The sequence below is a fragment of the Otolemur garnettii genome, unplaced genomic scaffold (assembly GCF_000181295.1).
Source record: "Otolemur garnettii isolate 467f Iridium unplaced genomic scaffold, OtoGar3 scaffold00015, whole genome shotgun sequence".
Lineage (NCBI taxonomy): Eukaryota > Metazoa > Chordata > Mammalia > Primates > Galagidae > Otolemur > Otolemur garnettii.
This window is the reverse complement of record NW_003852410.1, coordinates 2,341,536-2,363,288: the sequence shown is the minus strand read 5'-3', so window position 1 is coordinate 2,363,288 and position 21,753 is coordinate 2,341,536. Positions and strand designations below refer to the sequence as shown.

Below are 21,753 nucleotides of genomic sequence, written 5' to 3'. Positions count from 1 at the left end.
TTCCAGAAGAACCGCCTGCCTGCTCCAATTTATTGGCACCTCCAGCCATGTGTATGGTTTGCAAACAGGTCTGGCACTGTAGGGCAGGGTGGTAGCAGCCTCAGCCACAGGGTCTGGGGGAGGAGGCCACAGAGCTCTGGGTAGTGTTTTGAGCCCTGCACGCCTTCTTACAAGCTTGTGTTGGGGCACTCTAAGTAGTGTGCTCCCACTTAATGGGCACACTGTGGGGGTACATGGCACACCATCTGGGGGCAGGACACAACTACAACAGGGACTATACTTCACAAATACAAACGCGGTGACCTGATTCTTTGTACCCTCTAATTAACCTGAAATTTTTTTTGAAAAAGTCTAAAGTGAATATACTACCAAGGAGGCGATGGAGAGATAAGGGGCATGTATACCAGGGGTGCCGTTGGAATCAAACGTCATTTATTTGCCGTAAAGCACAGACTCCTCAACCATAAGAAGACCCAAGGTACCAGTCTGAGCTTTCATATGAAAAGAATGATAGATGTGGCCCAGTCAGTTCTGATGGCCCAAGGGCCTCACAACTGCAGGGGTCCCAGGAAGGCTGTGTCCCTGGCCAGAAAACCTAGTATGAGTTCTGTCCCCTGGTCCCTAGTGGTCTCTGTTGGCGGCTAGGATGGCAACTTCTCTGACAACAGCAGAGACCTGGGCATCTCTGGTTGGTGAGCAGATCCCATCGCCCGTGCATCTGTACCCAGAGGGCCCTGGCGGTCTAGCACACGAGCACAGAGATCCCAAACCAGCATCCTCTTAGCTTCCCAGAGAGCAAGGACCGGCTGGTGTTGACACGGTAAGTGCACGTCCCACCAAGGCTGTGTAAAGCAGTGTTTTACAAACTTTTTATCTCATGGCACTCTTGAATCTATAGTGAAGCTTCCATGGCACACTTAAATGATGTTGATCCCAACAAAGACTAAAAAAATATATATATATACACTTACTGTGATTTGAACTTATTTCAAAAATAATTTAATTAATGGTCTTTAAACATTTTCATAGCACAGCTAAGACCCTCTTATGGCACACCGGGGCGCCACAGCACACTGGTTGAAAATCGCTGATGTGGAGTATCTGAATCCAAAGATGGCATTGTCTTCTTTGTTAACATCGTTAACACTAGAGAGCTTGTACTAAAGTCAGGGCACATCTCTTTCTCCTACAACATCCAGACCACGCTAGCTCATTCGTGCGTGCACGTGCACCTGTGTGTGTACGCGCGCGGGCCTGTGTGCGTGCGCGTGCATGTGTGCCTGTCTGTGCGTGTATGTGCGCGCACCTGCCCATGCATTTATGCGCATGCGTTTCTACCATAGCGTTGAGAAGGAAGAAAGTGTGTTCTAAAGAAAGAAAGTGGGTCTCGTGGCTTTTGAGAAATGCTCTTGATGTATCTCAGAAAGTCCAAAAATGTGTCTGGAAATTTAAAAGGTGCCCCAAAGTGGCCAGTTCCTAACAAAAAACCTCTGATCAATAGTGTCCTATGTTTCATGACTAAAGGTATTTCTTAGACAGTTTTGTCTTACCCTCAAGGCTGAGAGGACGTTTAAATACATGTTTACCAGATAAGAAAAACTTTCAAGCCCCGTGGTGAATTGCTATGCTAAATAAAACCTAGATAAACCTTGGCGTCTCCGGCTCCCAGATTATCACTGATGCCTTTACTAAAGCAAGATGGGGGCTGCATCCCTGCTGTTACTTTTGCCCAAAATGGAAACACTATCTCTTGTGAAAACCAAAGTAAGAAAACCATAGAATCCCTCTGAAGTGGTGAGTCAGACACAAACTACAGCTCTGGGAGGTAAGAGAGTCCCAGAAATTCATCCTTCAAGCTGGCTTTCTCGGAATTCACGCATTGAACATTTTTTTAAGTGCACAATTCAGGGTTTCTTCGTATCCTCAAAATCGTGCACCATCACCACTAAATCCAAAACATTTTCATCATCCAAAAAAGAAACCCCATGTTGTGAGTAGTCATCCCTCATTTCCGACAGCCCCCAGGTCCTGGTAAATACTAACGACATTCTGTCTCTAAAGATTTGTCTATTCTGGACATTTCATGTAAATGGAGTTGCACCACATGTGGCCTTCTCCATCCGGCTTCATGAGCTCAGCATGATGTCTTCAAGGTTCATCCATCTTGTAGCACATGTTAGTTCCTCATTTTTGTTATAGCTGAATGAAGATCCATGTTATGGTTATAACACATTTTGTTTTTCATTCATCTGTTGATAGACATTTGGGTTGTATCCACTTTGGGGCTACTATGAGTAATAGTGCCATGACCATCATGTACGTGTTTTTGTGTATATGTGTGTTGTCATTATCTTGGGTAAATACTCAGGAGTGGCATTTCTGGGTCATATGCTAAGTCCCTATTTAACATTTTGAGGAACTGTCAAACCGTTTTCCAAAAGGCCGTACCATTTGCTTCCCACCAGCAATTCCCATCAACGCTTGTCACTGTCTACCTTTTTTATTGTAGCCATCCTAGTGGGAATGAAGTGGACTCTCACTGTGATTTCAGTTTGCATTTCCTAGTGAATTATACTGTGAAGCATCTTTTCATGTGCTAACTGGCCATTTGTATACCTTCTTCAAAAACATGTGTATTTAAATCTTTAGCCCATTTTTAATTGGTTCCTTTTTCTTTTTATTGTCAGAAGTTATTTATATATCCTGAATACAAATCTCTTTTAGATGTATGATTTACAAACTTCCTTTCTCCTTCAGTGGGTTGCCGTTTCATTTTCCTGATAGTAGCTTTTGAATCACAAAGGCTTTATATTTTGATTACGTCAAATTTATGTATTTTTCCTTTGGTTGTTTGTGTCTTTGATGTCACCTAAGAAATCACTCCCTAACTTAAGGTTACAAAGACTTAGGACTATATTTCTTCTAAGAATTTTAGTTTTAGCTCTTACATCTAAATGTCTTTGATGCATTTGAGCTAATTTTTGCATATGGCATAGAAGGGTTTAACTTCAGTCTTTTGCATGTGCAAATCCAGTTGTCCCAGCACCATTTGTTGAAAAGACTGTTCTTCCCCCCCCCCCACTGAATCATGTTCGTGCCCATGCCAAAAAATCAACTGACCGTGAATCTAAGTGTTCACATCAGTACTCTTAATCCTATTCCACTGCTCTGTCTTTAAGCCATGCTGTTTTGAATACTGTAGCTTTGTAATAAGTTTTGAAATCAGGAAGTATGAATCCACAAACATTGTTCTTTTTAAAGATTTGTCTGGCTATTCTGGATCCCTTGCATTTCCTTATAAATTTTAGGGTCAGCTCATCAACTTCTGCAAAGAAGACAGCCAGAATTTTAATAAGGATTGCACTGAATCTGTACATCAATTAGGATTGTATTGCCATCTTAGCAATATTAAGTCTCTAACCCATGAACACAGGACGTCTTTCCATTTATTTAAGTCTTCTTTAATTTCTTTCAATAATATGTCATAATTTTCAGGGTACTTGCATCTTGTACTTCTTTTGTTAAATTTATTCCTATTCTGGTCTTTCTGATGCTGTTATAAATGGAATTGTTTCTTAATTTTATTCTCAGATTATTCATTGCTAAGATAAAGAAATACAACTGATTTTTGTATATGGATCTTCTATGTCCTACAACCTTGCTGAACTTATTTATTACTTCTAATAAGGCGGTGTGTCTATGTGTGTATGTGTGAACTCCTTAGGATTTTCTATATACAAAACCATGCCATCTGCCAATAGTTGTATTTATTTAAGTCTTTCCAATCTGAATGCTTTTCATTTCTTTTTCTTTTCCAAATGCTTCTTAAACATTTTCTAACCAAACTTCTAATGGCTTCCTGTGCCAGATGGTCTTGTAGGATAATTCCCTGTTCCTAGGGAATAAGCTGGTTCCCAAGGGCACTAGGATTTACCACTCAAAGGCAAACACACCATCCTCCCCACCTGGGACCCCATTTCCACTCTTTACCCCAAGTCCAGCACACTGGCATTCCTGACCCAGTTGATCACAAATCTTATTTTACCTCCTTTCACAAGATCCCAGAATAAAGGAGTAAAAAGATAGTGGAGTGACATTATAGGTCCCAGGGGAAAAAAAAATAACCCACCCAATGCCCAGGGGAGCAGCGGGGTCACAGGTAGATGGAAGTATGTGTGGGAGCCCAGGGAGCAGATAATCTATCTGCTGGTTGAGTCTCTTGCCATCCTTTGCCATGGAGACCACTGGCCACTCTACTCAAACCACCCACAGGTGCGGAGGGATACAAACTGATAGGTATCTTGTACACGTACATACACCACCACCAAGGAGCAGACTACCCCAGTCAGCACATCCCAAGCCTGGAGCAGGAGCAGCCCTGGCCCAGGCCGGTGGGTCACACCATGGATGGCTGGGAGCAGCTCCTCTGGCTGGAGCTGCGACGGCTCAGGACAAAGGAAGATGAGTTGCTCTTTTTGCTGAAGCTGGTCTCTCCGGGTCGGCTGCCCTTCAGGTAGCTGGAGGAGCAGCAGAGGAAGCGCTGCACGAGTTCGTGGAAGAGGTGGCCCGTGAAGAGCATGTAGATCCAGGGGTTGCAGCAGCTGTTCAGGCTGGCCAGGAGCATGGCGATGATGAAGGCTGAGGCTGGGGGCAGGTGGGGGTGGGAGAGAGGCAACAGGCCATCACTACCAGAGCAGCTCCCAGACCTGTCCAACCCAGCCCTGGTGTCCTACGCAACAGCTTTGTCCAAGTACCACGTCCTGGATCACAAGAAAAGGTGCTAAAGAGGCAAAGCTTGCCTGCCTTCCACCCTAAGTATGTCCTCAGCCTGTCCCCAAAGCCCGCGCAGGCTCAGCCCAGCTCAGGAATCATCCCTGCCATTCTCTCATCAAAGCTGACCCACTGGCCGCCTCCCTCAGCAGGATCAGGACACGTCATGGCCACCTGTTCAGGCATCACTCACCCAGCCAGGCTGAGTGCCTATGACTTCAAGTGTGTAACAGCACAGCATCTGGAAGCTGCCACAGCTAGCTTGCGTTCTAGTCCCACCAGCAGCCAACTAGAACTCCCAAGACACCTGAGTTTCCTCATCCTTAAATGGAGATAATAGGAGTACCCAAAACTCCCAGGAATGCTGTAAGGATTACAGAGTGCTTGGTATACAGTAAGTGCCCAATAAATGAAGGCTGCTGTCATGATCGTGTGCCAGGCACCAGGGTAAACACCCAAGGACCCCAAAACAAACACAATGAGAAACACCACAGTGTGGAAGTTAGGTGAGAACTCACAGGGAGGTACCACTCTGAGCATGGAGACCAGCCCCACACAAAGGAGCTTTGAGCTGCTTCTAAAGATGCTCGTGGGTTTTCCAGGCAGAGAAGGAAGAAGGATGGTTCAGGCAGACAAGATGGCACAGGCAAAGGTGAGATGGCAGGAAAGCGGGTAATACCTTCATGGCTGATAAAACTGCCAGCACTTCTGTGAAGATGCTCACAAGAGCACTGCTTCAGCCTGACAGTAAGACTTACTGTTGGGGAGAAACGTGACCCTACAAGTAGCCGGGTCAAAGCTATGCTGACACTAAGCACTCATCGAGTCCCAGGCAAAATTAATGATCAGAAGTCAACTTCAAAACACTGCTTGACACACATTCAAGTTTTAAAAATGTCTGAACCCTAGGTACCTCCAAGCACAGGGAAAACAAGCTGGGTTTCTTTCAATGGCTTTAAATCTGAACAACCGGACATCTGCTGACAGATGAGGCCGGGCCGCATCCCCAGAAACCCATGAGGAAAACAACAGAACCAAGAATTCTGTTCAGCCATATCCTTATCCTGGAAGGCTGGGAAAACCCACTAGTCTTCTGTCTTTCCTGCAAAATGTTTCAAAATATAACTCCAGAATTCAAGAGCTAACTACAGGAAAGGACTCTCCCCCAGGGGAACAAGTAAAGAGACTCTTCCCTAGGGATTTAAGGTAGAGATGTGTCCATCGAGGACGAGAACAGAGACATCTATCAGCAAAGTGTCCAAAGTGTCCCCTTCTCTGGGAGAAGGGCGATTATCGGTTCATCTAAGGGAGCAGTTCTTAAAGTGGGGTCACCAGAGCAGCAGTATCACTTGGGAATTTATTGGAAATGCAAATTCTTAGGCCCCACCCCAGAACTGCTGAATCAGACTCTCTGGTGGTGGCAGCAACAGGGCTCAGCAATCTGTTGACATTCTGACCCACCCTCAAGTTTAAGAACCACGGGTCTAATTAAATATTGGTGCAGCTGTTTTGTTGTAACAAGAGCAAGTTACAACAGACAAAAAACACAACTCTTGCAAAAGAGAATATTTGAAAGCAAAGGGAGTCTGATCCTTACAACTAAAATAATAGAGAATGAAAAAGAGGAAAAGCAGAAGAAAAAAAGCCAATACTACTGAATTCCTTGCTTTAAATAAAGAATTTTTCTTCTTAAAAAATGCTTTGATTTGAATAGATAAGAAGATTGAATTTAAGTCAGAAATTCTGGTGAAATACTTCACCAACAAAAATAAAATCACCCACAAGGGCTGGGCACAGTGGCTCACGCCTGTAATCCTAGCACTCTGGGACTCTGAGGCAAGTGGATTGCCTAAGCTCAGGGGCTCAAGACCAGCCTGAGCAAGAGCAGGACCCCAACTCTAAAAATAGCTGGCCATGATGATAGACACCAGTAGTCCCAAGTACTCAGGAGGCTGAGGCAAGAGAATCACTTGAGCCCAAGAGTATGTTTGAGGTTGCTGTGAGGCCCCGGCACTTTACCTAGGGGGACAAAGTGAGACTCTGTTTCCAAAATAAATAAATAAATCACCCACAAGACTAAGATAGAATGTCTTCAAAATCATAAAAAAAGGCAAAATCAATGGATAAAAGTCAAATTTTAAGAAGGCATCAAGAATTTAACAATCAGCCACACAGGAAGCATGCAGGGGTATAAAGCTACACGGTGGGACAGGGAGAAATACCAGGAACAAAGTTCATACTCCAATAGAAAGGCACATTTTATCTGCTCTAGACAGTGTACAATAGAACCTTAGCTGGTCATTTCAGCTGTTTGTCTCACTCCTTAAAACTGGATCTTTTAACTTTTTTATCCTACTTTAAATTTTTTTTAAAAAACTACAGAAATGTCAACACAAAAAAAGTAAATAGCTAACAAATTCCTAAGTACCCCATAAGGCTTTCTGCCTCAAAGAGGCTAGTGGAGTGGGAGGAGTCTGGCCAGCATCTCTGCTCCCACCTGGTGGCCACAGACACAAATGACCAGCCTGGCCTCACTCCTGGGGGATGAAGGATCCTCTGTAAACTGGACTTGCTTGTATTGAGCTACCTGCATCAAAGGCGCCTTTGGCTGATATCCTGCTGATCCAAAGATTAGGGATTTCAAGGCTTTCCTGTCAGCAGGGAGGAGAAATATTTGGGCATAAAAAGCCCCTTAGGGAGGATGTTTCAAAGGGTGGAAGGAGCAGGGATAAGGACCATGGTGGAAAACGTCAAGATCCCTTGGGGACTGCCAAGAGCACAACAGGGGGGAAGGGGAGTTTCATGAGAAAAAAGACTGGAAAGATAGTTTAGAATGAGACTGGAAAGAATCTTGAATTCAGGTTGAGTCTGCACTTTCTGGGTAATGGAGAGCCATTGATGGTTTCTGAGCAGGTGAGTGAGTGATTCCACTTTAACCTGCTTTCTGGGCTTACTGTATCTTGTGTAGGTCACACATTGCCCCTTTTGGTGACTAGAAAAGCTTCACAGGATTGCAAAAGAGCCAGAACAGAACAAAGCATGGGAAATGTTGTCCTTGCATTTCACAATGCTATTTCCAAGGGAGCATGTGACAATGGCTGCAGTGTTGACCATCGTAATCACTACCCAAGTGTGTCCAGAATAGAACAGTTTTCAAAACAAACTTGTCTTTATTTTATAGATGAGGAAAGTGAAGCTCAGAAAGAGAGAGAGACAGACTTCCCAAGGGGCACACAACAAGTCTCCCTGTGTTCCTATCTAATGTAAGGGCATGTGGCACACAACTCAGACTTTTCCAACAATGTAAACTAATTGTACCCTTATATTAATCCAAAATTTAAAAAAAAAAAAAAAGCAATGGAATCTGATTCCTTTTAAAAACTGGTTAGTGTCCTCACATGTCAGGTTGGTTGCAAATAGTGGAGCTTCTCAACCCCAAAGTAAAGACAGGCTAGCTGGGTGGCAATTACCTTCATAGTAGGATTGGTGGGGCAGAGAGCAACTTCATGCTCCCAATGCAAATGTAGACTCCCACTGGGAGCAGGCACTGCCCACTTCCTGGCGATGGTCTTTGCAAGCCAAGTACATCTGGGAGGGGACGCAGTGCCTCCTATAAGATTATCTTTCCTGGCCAGAAGTGCCTCCTGGTCTAGACCAGGGATCAGCAAACTGCATCCCACTGGCCAAACATTGCTGGCTGCCATTTTTGTTAATAAAGTTTTATTGCAACACAGCCACACCCATTCATTCATATATATCTATGGCAGCTTTTGCACTACAAGGGCAGAGTTGAGTAGTCATGATAAAGACCTTATAAACTCTACAAGCCTAAACTATTTAATCCCACGCCCTTTACAGAAGAAGTTAGCCAATCCTTAATCTAGATGACTGTAGGAGGCCCAGACATTAAAAAGCAAGTGCCCTAAAGTAGGCTTGGGTAAATAAGAAAATTAAGACATTTATTTTCATTATATAAATAATAATAATAACAAAAGTAATGTGTGAAAGGGCCCAGAAAGAGAAGGACAGATCCACAGGACAAGCTCAGATCAGTTCACCACCTACTAGAATCAGCAGAATCGTGTGGTGCCTTTGCTTTTGAGTCATCCACACCCGGACACAAATCCTGACTCTTCCACTTTCAGCTATGTATTCTTGGGCAAGTCGCCTACCCTCTCTTAAACCTTGGTTTCTCTGGGACATGAGAATAATAAAAGAGCTTCTTCACAGAAGTGTTACAAGACCTACTTACCTGGATAGGATACCAAGTGCTGTTCAGGATTCCTGGCACTCACGACAGGAAGCCTTTAATACAGTTTAGCTATATTTGAGCTCTTGTCATCACTACCCCATGATGCACAAATGTGTTATGTTATCTTTCTAGCCAATCAGAGAGATAGTACCCTGTGTGTGTGTGTGTGTGTGTGTGTGGTAATAAAGGGGAGATCCTGCTCCCGAGCTAGGGTGTGTCTTAGAATGTGAAGCAGCCCAGGGTGGGGCATAAAACACAGGTCCCGCTGGTGGCACTTCTGGGAGCTTCTCTGCCATATGGCGGTGTCTGTCTAGCATGGCTCCTGGGGCAGACTGCAGAGCCAGGAAGGTCAACTTATTTGCAGATTCTTGTGCGGCTCAAAAGGCCCCACACTACCAGTGTAGCCTTCAGCCCAGATCCTCCCTTCTCAACCCTCTTGTGATTTTCTGATGGGTTTAAACAGACTGAGAGACAGGCCATCTTTGGGGAGAGTGGGGGTGTGTTGGGGTTCCACAAAGTCAGCAGGAGGCTGAAACAAATAATGGAAGAGCTCTAGATATGAATGCCCTTGTCTGCAGGCTGTAGTGGCTCTCGTGTAATCCTACCCTCAGGAAGCCAAGGCAGGGGCACTGCTTGAGCTCCAGAATTTGAGACCAGTCTGAGCAAGATGTGGTCTGTCTCTACTAAAAATAGAAAAAAACAGCCAGGCATTGTGGCAGGTACCTGTAGTCTCAGCTACTCAGAAGACTCAGGTGAGGGGATCTCTTGAGCTCAAGAGTTTAAGGTTGCTGTGATCTATGACAATGCCATGGTGGCACTCTACCCAGGGTGGCAGACTGAGATTCTGTCTCCAAAAAAAAAAGAAGAGAAAAAAAAGAATGCCCTTGTCTCATTCTGTCTTACTTGGGGTCCTGTATATATCTGCTCTTGCCCTGCAGATTTGAGATACTGAGTCAGAGGCTGACCACTGAGATCTGTCTCAGCTCAAACACACAGTTGCCGCCCCCAACACCCATAAAATTGTCCTCTCTCCTTCCTGCTCACCAGAATGTCAACTTGAAGTTCTAGAGCCTCGCCACGTTGCTGGTGTTCTTCCAGCCTGAAAGCCTTAGCGTGCTACTGTTTTCATTCAAAACACACTTACCACCCGGTAGGTAGTCCTCAAGGGGCACTGACTAAAAAGGGAAATTAGACACATCACTGCCTTCATATTGAGTCCAGCAGGTTCTCAGTGGGTGCTGTGAGCCCCAGCTGTCAGCTGCCTGTGCTCGCAGCCCACTTTCTCTCCCAGCACTGCCTTTGGCAAGAGGAAGCTGCCACCAGGGACCATTCAGCGGGCACACTGAGGGCCAGACCCCTGCTTTCTCTCATTCAGGCTCCTCTGAAGGGCCATCGCAGCTCCCGAGCTCCCTAAAAGACTGACCTCCTGCCAGCTTTACTGCAAAGTGGAGCCACAGTGAAGTCAGTACAGAGGAAAGGAAGACCCAGAAACCAGCATGTTGCTGGCCCAGAGAGGCTGAGTCTGCAGCTAGCACCTTCTCTGAGGGCAGAGGACAGAAACTTATTTGCAGAGGAAGCCTCCAGCCCGGAAAAGCACTGGTTCCAGGGTCGCAAGGAGAGGCCAGGAACTCAGGATCCAGGTGCAGACCCCCGGGGCCTGGATCCCTCATCACTCTCTGACCCACATCTACTGGCTGAGCCTCAGTTTCCTGATCTGCAAAATGGAGGAGACATGGAAAAAATGGAAAATTCGTAAAGGGATAGGGTAAAAGGGCCTTGTGAAGGGTAAGGTGTTTATTCATGTGGTTAGTATTAATATTACAATTAATGAAGATGAGATACATCAACTACACTAATATTTTAAAGCCTAAAGGTGGAGATTCCTGATCTTAAGTCAATTAAAGAAATTTTCCTTGGCCCTTTTCTACAGCATTTCACAAAAATTAAAAACAAAAAGAAAATAATGCTGGTCCCAGTGGTTCACACTTAGAATTTCAGCACTTTGGGAGGCCAAATTGGAAGCATTGTTTGAGGCCAGAAATTCAAGGCCAGCCTGGGCAATGTGGTGAGACCCCCATCTCTAAGAAACATCTTAAAAATTAGCTGGTGTGGTAGTACACGCCTGTCATCCCAGCTACGCGGGAGGCTGAGACAGAACAATGGCTTGAGCTCCAGAGTTCAAGGTGGCAGTGAGCAAGGATGACACCACTTCACCCCAGCCTGCACAACGGAACAAGACCTTGTCTTTTATTTTTTTTTAGAAAAAAATAAAATAAGATAAAACAAAATAAAATAAAAATCCAGAGCCCTGAGACTGCATTATATAATAAGAAAGGAACCACAGCTAGTCCATGTTGGGAAAAATTATTCTGCCAGTGATTTAAGAAATCCAAAGAGAAGGTTACTGCAATGGTGGGCGGGAGCAGGATTTTAGGGCCCTCCCTGGAAGAGCCAGCTCTAAACACATCTCTTCCACTTAACTGCCATAAAAATCACACCTCCTGGTGACACAGCCCTGAGTCTGTGCCTGGATTACAAACCTGCTCTCTTTGATCCTTGCTGGGAGGGGAGGGAAGAAGGGAAAGGCTGGTCCACTCAAACTGTCCTGGGGCTGCTGGCCTCAAGCATTCCTTGGAAGAAGAACAGGTCAGACATTCATCCATCCTCCCCTTAGAAATCCCCTGAGAAGGTACTGGGGACCTACGTGAACCCATCCTACGTGAACCCTCAAAAGATTCCCAAACTCGAGGTGAGAAAGAGAGGCATAAAAGACCAGTTCAATATTAGATTGGGGTACAGGGGAGTTTGGGGGAGGGGCTGGTGGGCACAGGCAGAAACAGCCACACTCCAAAGCAAATGTCACCTGCTGGGTGGTTCTGCCACCTGAGATGCAGAATCAACTCTGTATTTCCCATGGGCACCATGATTCACAGAGGGGCATAACAGAGGACGCCAGGCCCCAACATTCCACCCTTCCCAGCCTGGCCTTGCTTGAGCCCCAGCAGCTCCCTGGTGCAGGTTTCCTGGCACTGCCCCCACCCAGTGCTAAAAGTCTAGATTAGCTCAGAACAGCTGGTGGCTGGGCAGCTGGCCACGGCCTCTTGAGGCTGTGTTCTTCCTGCACCAATTGACATGCTCCACATACAACTCAGAAGCATGCGGCTGGCCCCAGCCCAGTCAAATCAAGCCCATCAACTTGGTAAAAGGCCCTCACACCAATCTCTAGGTTGGAGGCCTCCCGTGGAGTGCCAAGAATCCAGGGGTGGGTCCCTTATTCCTACAGGACTATGTAGGCACTTGGGAGCCAGTATATAGAAAATCCTAAAAAAAAAAAAAAAAAAAAAAAATGATTATTAACTATATGCTGATAGAATGATTGAGTCCCAACATTTACTACAGGTGCCTTCTTTGAAAAAAAACACTATTTTATAAATGTGATTTATTACCCTGTGCAGGTCTGGATAGGGGACAAATTTGTGGGCTACAGAGTTGAAACTGGGCTTCTATGATAGCACTGCTCCAGGCAGGTGCATGTGTGGGACTCACTGGCCAAGGGAATAACCACACTCTGACAGAATGCAAGCCAGGGACTTCCTGTAACTGACCAGCCCTTCCCCACCCTTCAAGGAACAATAGGACCTTCAGCAAATTTGAGCCACATATGTAAAGGCAAAACAGTGGGGTTTGGTAAAAGAGATAAGAAGTTAAAACTTTACTACACAAAGTGCATTTAATAAGGCAAGCTGCAGGGCACCACGTGTATTGGTCAAAAATGCAGACACCTGGTGCCCCACTCCAGACCTCCTAAATCAGAATCTGCATTTTAACAAGGTCCCCAGGTGACTCGTATGCATGTCAAAAGTTTGAGAACCATCTGTCCAATGGGTTTAAAGCATATAGACAGAGAATATGAGGAAGATAATAAAGTAACTGTCCAACGTGGAATTTGTATCTGCTTTTTCAGGCAGCAAGCTCCTACTCATCCTTCAAAACCCTTTTCAAAGGTTACTTCCTCTCTAAAACCCTCCTGGATTTTCCCTAGGGAGATAGGATCAAATAATGCCTCCTCAGGGATTGAAAGTACTTGAAAACAAATACTTCTGTGATAGCATTATCCTGTTACATTGTGGTTACTGTTTTTATGCTCTCAGGCTGGGGACTGTGACTCATTAGTAGCTCTGTCCCTGGCCGCCAGCAGAGAGACTGGAAAGCAGGAAGAGTTCACTAAGGGACCAAATTGAACCGAAGCATGAAATTAGCAGACGGGGAGTCCTGATAAATCAGCCACCATCACCAGCACACTAGATAGGCATAAAGACAATTTCCCCGCTTGGCAACAGGGTACAGCCTCCCAACAGGGTGACTGGACTCAAATGCAACAATTCCCTCTAGGAAAATTAAGTTCTCACTGAGATCTCAAGGTCGGGTGGAGAGAAAGGGAGAGAAACAGAATGAGCAAGAGTGACCGTGAAGGCCTGAGCGTGGGCCGAAGATAGACCCCCAAGCATCTGGCAGGAAGCGCCTGCTCCTGGCAGAGCTTGGGAGACACTAGTGGAAGCCTCCCTCAGAGGCCAGGATAGTCTCGGAGCACAGGAACAAGGAATCAGGACACTGACCAGACCCTGATCACACCTCCTCTGCCCCACCCCCAGGGCACCTCCAAAGCGAGCCAGAGCCTCCCTCTCCCCCACTGCCTCTCTGGTTTGCTTCTCCTTCTCTCTTACCACTCTTGCTCCCAGCTCCATGGGGCACCACCCCACATGAAACTGCAGCCCCTTTGCTAATCCGCTAGCCCTGTGCTCAGAGTAGCCCGTGCGCACCCCCAGCCTCACTCACTGCCTTGCCCCAGGACCCTGACAGGTATTGACACATCTTTCTCTTTTTAAAAGCAGGCATCGTATTAGGCACTCACTGTGTGCCAGGCCCTGCCCTGGGCACATTCCACCCTCCACACAACCTAAACCCTATTCTGAGCCCCAGAAAACTGAGCTGTGGGCAGGGTCAGCACAGAGTCAGAGCTGCTGGTCCACTTGGACACACAGCAGACATAAAACCCTGTCACAGCCTGGCAGAAACTTGGAGTGTCTCTCCCAGAGGTCTGTGCGTCTACCCAGAGCTCTGTGACCAACTGTGGCTGGACTGCCCCATGTTTACCCACACCAGCGGCCGGCCACAGGAGGATAAGTGACTGGGGAGGGCTCCTTGCCAACTCTCCTCGCTGGAGGATGGACAGGTCAAAGCAGAGGTTTCGTGGACAGGACCCTCTGAGAGGAAGTAACTGTCTGTAGAAGGAACGCACGAGCATCAGAGAAGGAAGGAGACCCCCTGACCAGGGAAAAAGGAAGGGCTTCACGAAAGGGGTGCTGGATGAGGCAGCCATGTCCAGTCGTGTGGACCACATGCTGTGCCACTCCCAGAAACACCATTCTCCCAGACCCTGAGGGAAAAGGCATCCCCTGGAGTTTTGTCACAAAGCAGCCCACGCTCTGAAGCTGGGATGACTCTGCACAGAGAGGCTGTGGGGAGCATTCCTGAGGCAGCAACAGCGTCAGTGTGGGGAGCAAAGGTAGCAAGGTCATAGGAACCCGTGGGGAGTGGCGAGTCATCCACCCGGCTGGGGATACACAAGGCACGTTGGCCAGAGCCCAGGGCAGAGGTAACAAGGGGCACTCATATTTGGGATATCGGTTCAGGCCAGGCCTAGACAGTGGATCTAAACCAGTAGTTCTTAACTGTGGCAATTATGCCCCTTAGGGGACATTTGGCAATGTCTGGGGACATTGTTGTTGGCCATAACAGACAAGGAGGTGCTAGTGACAGGCAGCAGAAGAGGTCATGGATGCTGTTAAACATTGTACAATGCACAGAACAGTCCCCAGCCCAACACACACACACCCCCAATTACTCTGCCCAAAATGTCAATAATGCCAATGTTGAAAAATCACGCTGTAAACAGAGAAGGAGACTGTGGAGAGAAAGCCGAGTGCCCACATGGGGCATGTGTTGCTGCTAAGATGACGGGATCTGTGGTGGACACGGAGAGAAGTCCAAGGGACGTGGCACTAAACCCAGAGTGGAGAGGGCGGTGCCACTGGACAGAGCTGTTGCGGGAAGAGCCTAAGCTTTCAGGATGCTGGGGCCAGAAAGAGAGAGGAGGGCTCTGATTCAGTGGGTCTGGGCCAAGGAATCAGCTTTCCAACTAGGGCCTCAGGAGGCCCAGATGCCAAGGTGCAACCACTGTTGGAAAATTGCTGGCCTGGGCAGAGAATGGTAACGCCACGTCAGTCTCCAGTGTGAGATGGCCTGGGTTCAAATCCCAGCTCCACTACTCACTCCATGGTGGCTCTGAGCAGGGCATGCCATTCTGAGCCTCAGTTTCCCCTCTAATATAATAGGTGTATTGCCCCTTACCTGGGTGAGGGCTGCTCACAGGGACATGTGGGAAGTGGCAAGTCATCGACCTAGCTGGGGGTACACAAGGCAAGTTCATCCAAGGGTAGCAACAGCAAGTGAACTGGGTCCTCTGACACCCAAACAGGGTGTCAAGCTCCATCAGGAGAGGCTGGCCCCACTGCTCAGACAGGGCTGACAAAGGCCCAGAGACCAGCAAGAGGCAGGCCCCAAATCACACAGATGGCAAGAGGACCAGGACTTTGAGGGGACTCTACTCCTCAACGCTGCCTCCCAGGTCATGAGCCCTGGCAGTGGGGCCTGATGTGTCGGGTCTGGCAGAATATAGGTGAACCTGTAACCCAGCCCCTGGAGTGAGCCCCGTGGGGTTCCCTTTGCCTCCAGGAGTAGCCAGGGCAGGGTGGTAGGGTCAGCTGGTGGTCCAGCCCCTCAGACCACACATGGCATATCCAAGCCTGGTCACAGGCCAAACCCAGCCTCTCAGAGCGCTGAGATCAGCTTGGATCTCCTGATCTGAGACCTCCACACCCCCTTCTTCCACTCTTCACCCCTCCCACAATCCACCCAGGCAGCCATCAGATGGAAAAATACGTAGCAAAGCCTCACCAAACAAGACTTTTTTTTACTGTTCATAAATATCCAACCTTTGGGGTGGGGGTGAGATGGGGAAGTGATGTCACCTTGGGACTGAAACCCAAAAGAAAAACATTAGCATTAGCCAAGAATATAAAAGAACTCACAATTGCTCAATCAGACGAGAGTGTGGCCATGAACTGTCTAATTACAATTTATTCCCCCAAGGGCCATGCTTGAGCGCTCTTCTTGGCCCAGAGTGAATAACGCGTTCAAGTTCCTCCTGTCCACTCTCCCCATGCATTCCACATCACTGGGTCACCTGAAGAATAAGCCCCCCAAGGTGTCTACACCCTCAGACCTTGGACACAGTGTCCATAAGAAGGATAGGAGGGCCCACTACATGCTGGAGGGTCCTCAGTTCCCTGGTAACAGGGAGGGGCTTGGAAGCTCATTCTTCCGGACCAGAAAACACAATCAGGCCCTCTGTGCATCTCAACCCTCCTGCTGCTCCAAGCCCCTGATAGATGTTCGTTTGCCTCCAGTAACGGGGCGCTCACCTCCTCCCCAGGTGGCTAGCTCTACTGTTGGAGAGCTATTTAGAAAGCCCCTATTCCTCCTGAGTCCAGCCTATCTCGTACACCTTTCTTCTCCCATCTTCCATGAATTTGACAAGCCAGACACTGGGCACACATCAGTGAACAGGACAGGCAGTGGCCCTGCTGTGAGGGGGCTCACAGTCCACCTCTCCAGCCTTAACTAGCTTCTTCCCCACATGCCAACCTCCCTGGTCACTGCCTATTGTCCCCTGGGCTCTGTCTGTTTCCACCCTCACCCCCCTCCACCCAGGCTCAAGAAAAGAACATCCATCTCCTCCATTAGGAGTTAACTGCTGAGATTCTCAAAGTCAACAGCAAGAATTCAAGGAAAACTTTTTAAAAAGTAGAGTGGGTGGGGAGAAAAGCGTGCCATTGATCACGTGACCCCTAGGTGCCATGGGCCAGACCTCTCCCCACCCGACTCCCCGCTCAGAAGGTCCAAATCCTTGGGACCGGCAGCAGAGCGGATTCCACTGGGTTCACGGGAAAGACGGTGCCCCATCTCTGCTGTGGAATACACTCAGGGTTTGTCAAAACCTGCGTGAGGCATCAGGTCCCACCAGCTTCGCCAAATCAGGGCCCACCAGCACTTGAAGGAGTGGACCTCATTCGGCCACTCTCCTCCTCTTGGGTTTTTATTTCTGAGCAATGGAAATATTAAAAGTATAAGCTATTCTCTTTGCCTTGATTCCTAGGAAAAGGACCACATTGTAGCTAACCTATACACATGGAGACTTCATTAGCAGTAGTTATCAGTATTGCTCCAGCAAGTCTGTCCCCACCCACTCTGCTAGGCTTGACTAGGGACCATCTGCTAACTTCCCTGTCCCCCCTCAAGGTTTCTGGGGTGAACCAAGCACAGACACCACTTGTCTCACCTTCCCTTCCCCTGCACCTCACCCGGCTCTGCCCACAGGCTTCCCTGAGTGACGTAATGCTGTTAGCCAGTGGGCTCCCTGCACTTCCAAGTTTGGGGTCCCAGGGATGAGCAGTATAAGAGCCCCTGATCTAAACAGTTTTCTGTGTCTTGTAAATTTTGTTCTTCTTGGAGAGGAAAGTGCAGGCTGTGCATTAATTCTACTTTTTTGATCAAAATTTCTCAAGTAGCTCAAGTGTATTTCTCTTTGATTCCTTCCTTAACACTTGCTGATGGCCTCTAGATTGAGTGGTATCTCCAAAGTGATTGCAAACACCATCATTTCTGATTGCTATTTGCACTTACCAAATTAAGGCCAAGTGGGCACAGGGCGTACATTCCAGATGAACACACGTTCACTCTGACCCCTGCAGCCCTGAGACCTTGGCACAATTAGGGCAGGCTGGTGGCCAAAGACCAAGTCTTCAGCTCTGTGCTGAATAAGACTCTCACCTCTGGACTGAGTCCCTGACCATAAGCTGGGGTGGGCAGGGGACAACGGCTGCAGTGGCATCATGAATTCCCCACAGGTCTGCATTTGGACTGCTCAGCACCTGGGTAGAATGCTGAGGAGGACCAAGCGAAGTCCAGGGTTTCCACAGACACCCACCCTTTCCTGTGAATTCATAAGGAACCAAAGATACATGGGGAACTGGGATCTGACGTTCTGAAAGGACCACAGAGGACCACACATACCCAAAAGGCCTCTGGCCTCCACGTTAGCTAGGATATGTTTCTTTTTCTCTCTCTCACACACACTTGATTTTGTTTAACACAGAAAAAGAGTGTTGATGTGATTGTAGAAAGGATCTACACTTCCCTCCGTGATCATGACCTGTGTGTTGACCATATATCTTCATTCTTTAGGAGGAGACCAAGTGAGAAAGAGGAGTGCAGGTGAGGGGGCCACAAGAGGAGAGGTGTGGCAGGAGGAGGGGAGAGAAAAGTCAGCAGGGACTCAAGAAATGAATGGGAGAGGGAAGGGGACCCCAAAGAAAAAGGAGGGAGAATGCACGCTCACCAAGTGAACTAAATGCTGAAATGTCCTCTTTCTAAAAGAAAGACATTAAGGCTCAAGGGATACAAAGGATCCCTCACCCAATGTCTGCCAGCCTGTAAGGACTGGCAGGAGGACTAGAACTCAGATGTCCCAGTACCTACTCTAAGGCCATGCTAGTCTTTCTTCCCCGATGCTTAGTGTTGGAGGTCAAGACGTGGGGCTGGTCTCTGCAGCTCCTGCCCAGGAAACAGGTGTGGCCTGATGCCTTATTTAAAAAATTCCACCACCAGCTTCTGCCCAGCTCAACTCCCAGTCACCTGCCCTTCATAAGAAGCCTGCTCTGTCTTTGACTGGCTGTGTGACCTGGTTGCAAGCGCCCCCGCTGTAAGGAGTAACCAGGGGCTTCAGGATGGACTCAAACTGGCCTTGCTGAATCCCCATAGCCATCCTCACCATGTACCACCCCAGGGGGCTGGCATATCACAAATGTCCAATAAATACTGAATGACAAGTATCCTGGCCATTAAGGCAAAGAGAGAGCTATTTGAGAGGGCTCAATAAAGCCAGGAGTCTGTGGTTTCTGGAAAGGACCAAAGCAAAGTTATCAAACTGAATGAAGGCAGCTCTCAGCCCTCACACAGGATGCTTGTATTTCAGATTGCTGGGAGCAGCAGAGATTATATCCAGAAACAGGACATTGCACTGTTGGAGCCCAGAAAGGGTGAAAGCAAATCCCTTGGTCTTTTTTTACATGCATTTGATGACCCCAGCACCCAGCATATGTTACGTGCTTACCTGCAAGCAAAAAAGTAGAAACCATTCACCACCAATGGTCACCCCTCCTGCTCTTTCCAAATGAGCTGCTGGAACTGGGGGAGTGAGGGGAGCTGCCTGGTGCTCCATTCCCCAGAGTCCTAGTGCCTAAGCTCCCTCCTCTGGATCACTCCCTCCTTCCCCCTCTTCTTGGCCTTCTGAATCAGGCCAAGAATTAAACACAGCCCCACCCTCAGCCTGTCTTCAACAGTCCTCCAATCTGGAAGGTGTGCCTCCTTCCCCTGGGAAATCACCCAGTCTCCAGATCAAAAGCGAATGCCTGAGTCCCAGCTCTCTTCTCTTGTCCTCACCTGGAAGCAAAGTCTCAGTCCTGGGCACCCAGAGCTGTGACCTAGCTCTCAACCCCCTGTGAGCTCATCGACTCCACTGGATGAGGGGTTTGGGGACTGACTTCACCTCCCCTTAACAGCCAGCAGAGAAACTACTAGGCACTTGGTAAGGCCAAACCACCCATCTCCCCAAGGCTGCCCTGATCCAAACCAGACCTCTGGGCTTCAAGCAGAGTCTTGAACTTAAAGCAGAAGTTCAACTTAAAATGAAGAAGCTTGAGCTGGGGTTTGAAACTTACCTCCACCACTCAGTAACCACTGGGGAAAGGGAGTCACTTGACTCTGCTTCCTGATCCATGGTAACCAGCCCCGCACGCAGCCCAAGGACCGTGCTAAGGACTTAATGTGTGTTTTCTTATTTCACTCCCCTACCCGCTGGAGAGAGTTGGCACTTTTTATCATTACTTTTATTTTACAAAAGAGAAAGTCAAGGCTCAGGTTGGTTACTTGCCGAAAGCCACTTGGCTCAGGGATGATGGGGCAGTGACTCAAATCCAGCTCTGTGGGATTCCAAACCGGCTCACTCCTCACAAATCCGCTAGAGCCCTGGACGTGCAGAGGCGGCAGGAGGAGCCCCGCCCCCACACTCCCTCCGCGCGGTTTCCCAGCCCTGCCTACCTTCCTTGGGTGCATCGGCATCCCAGACGCTCCACATCTGCACGAAGAAGAAAGGCGTCCAACACACGATGAAGGCCAGCACGATGATGAAGGTCATCTTGACCGTCCGGATCTTGGCCTTGGAGATGAGCTTGACGCTGCTGACACGAGCCAGAGCTACCTGACCTCCCCCGCCAAGTACTGCGCCCTCGGGGGCCTCAGCCGCCGCGGCTGCGGCCGTCTTGAGGCGCAGGTTCTGCCAAATCTTGAAGCTGATAAGGCCGTAGCAGGCGGCGAGCACGATGACCGGCACAATGTAGACGGCTAGCGTGATCCACGTGATGTAGGCCTTGGGTCCCCAGGGCTGGATGAAGACCGCCCAGCAGTCGAAGACGCCGTCGGCCACCTCGCGCAGCGAGAAGATGTGCACCTGCGGCGCGCTGGCCACCAGGCAGCCCAGCCACGTGGCGAGCACAGCCAGGCGGTCCGTGCGGCGGCGCAGCGTGCGCAGCGGCTGGCAGATGGCCAGGCAGCGGTCCAGCGACATGAGCAGCAGCATGTAGGTGGAGGCGAACATACCCACCACCTGCAGGTACTTGACCAGGCGGCACAGCAGGTCGGGCCCGTAGAAGCGGAAGGTGATGTCCCACAGCAGCTGCGGCAGCACCTGGAACACGGCCACCACCAGGTCAGCGATGCTCAGGTGCTTCATGAAGAAGAAGAGGCGCGAGTGCTTGTGGCGCGTAGTGCGCAGCGCTAGCAGCACGCACGCGTTGCCGCTCAGAGCCAAGAAGAGGATGAGACACAGCACCGCCACCTCCACGCGCGCCAGGGCCTCGTTGCGCCGCGGCGGCCCGGCAGTGCTGTTGCCTTCGGCCCCCGGCGGCGCGGCGCTCGCGTTGACTGCCTCAGCACTCCAGTTGGCGGCGAGGGCGCCCTCCATGGCCCCGACCGCAGCGGCGCGCCCTGGCCTCGGAGCTCTTTAAGGTGCGGCTCCGCGGGGCGGGGCCGAACGCCCAGGCAGGGCGCGCCTTGGGGCTCCAGGAGCTGCCACTGAGACTCTGCGGACGCCTCTGCTGGGGCCGAGCCTGCAACAAACCAGGAGGGCCTGAGAAGACGGTGGTGTTACTTCTACCGCGCGTGGGGCGCACTTGTCACCCTCCTGGGAACCTCAACCTCCCGCCTCGGGTTGCTCAGCCGCCACCCCAGAAGTCCCCATTTGACAAGTACCCACTCTGAGCCGCTGCAAATGAGTGGGAATCGTCCACGCGAGCGCCAGTTCTGTTCCCTGGGGTGGCTCAGCAGCTTCCACTGAAGGAGCGTCAGAATCAGCCCCTTTCCTACAGGACTGGGATCCAAAACCCTCCGCCTCCCCCAGGGATCCCCAAACTACCTATCCCCCACTTCCAGCACCCTCACACATCCCCCTCCCGCGGGACCCCGAAACTAGCCCCTCTCCTAGTAAACCTCCG

General features: G+C 49.1%; 1 protein-coding gene across 1 annotated transcript; it reads right to left on the bottom strand.

The window, feature by feature from the left end:
* Window positions 1-4,265: 4,265 nt before the first annotated feature.
* OXTR (oxytocin receptor) lies at window positions 4,266-21,369 on the bottom strand. Its single transcript, XM_003785470.1, has 2 exons — window positions 20,303-21,369; window positions 4,266-4,644 (listed from the first exon to the last, which is right to left on the bottom strand). Exons 1-2 carry the CDS (start codon window positions 21,222-21,224, stop codon window positions 4,397-4,399), a joined length of 1,170 nt encoding a protein of 389 aa, XP_003785518.1. The 5' UTR covers window positions 21,225-21,369; the 3' UTR covers window positions 4,266-4,396.
* Between the last annotated feature and the right edge of the window lie 384 nt (window positions 21,370-21,753).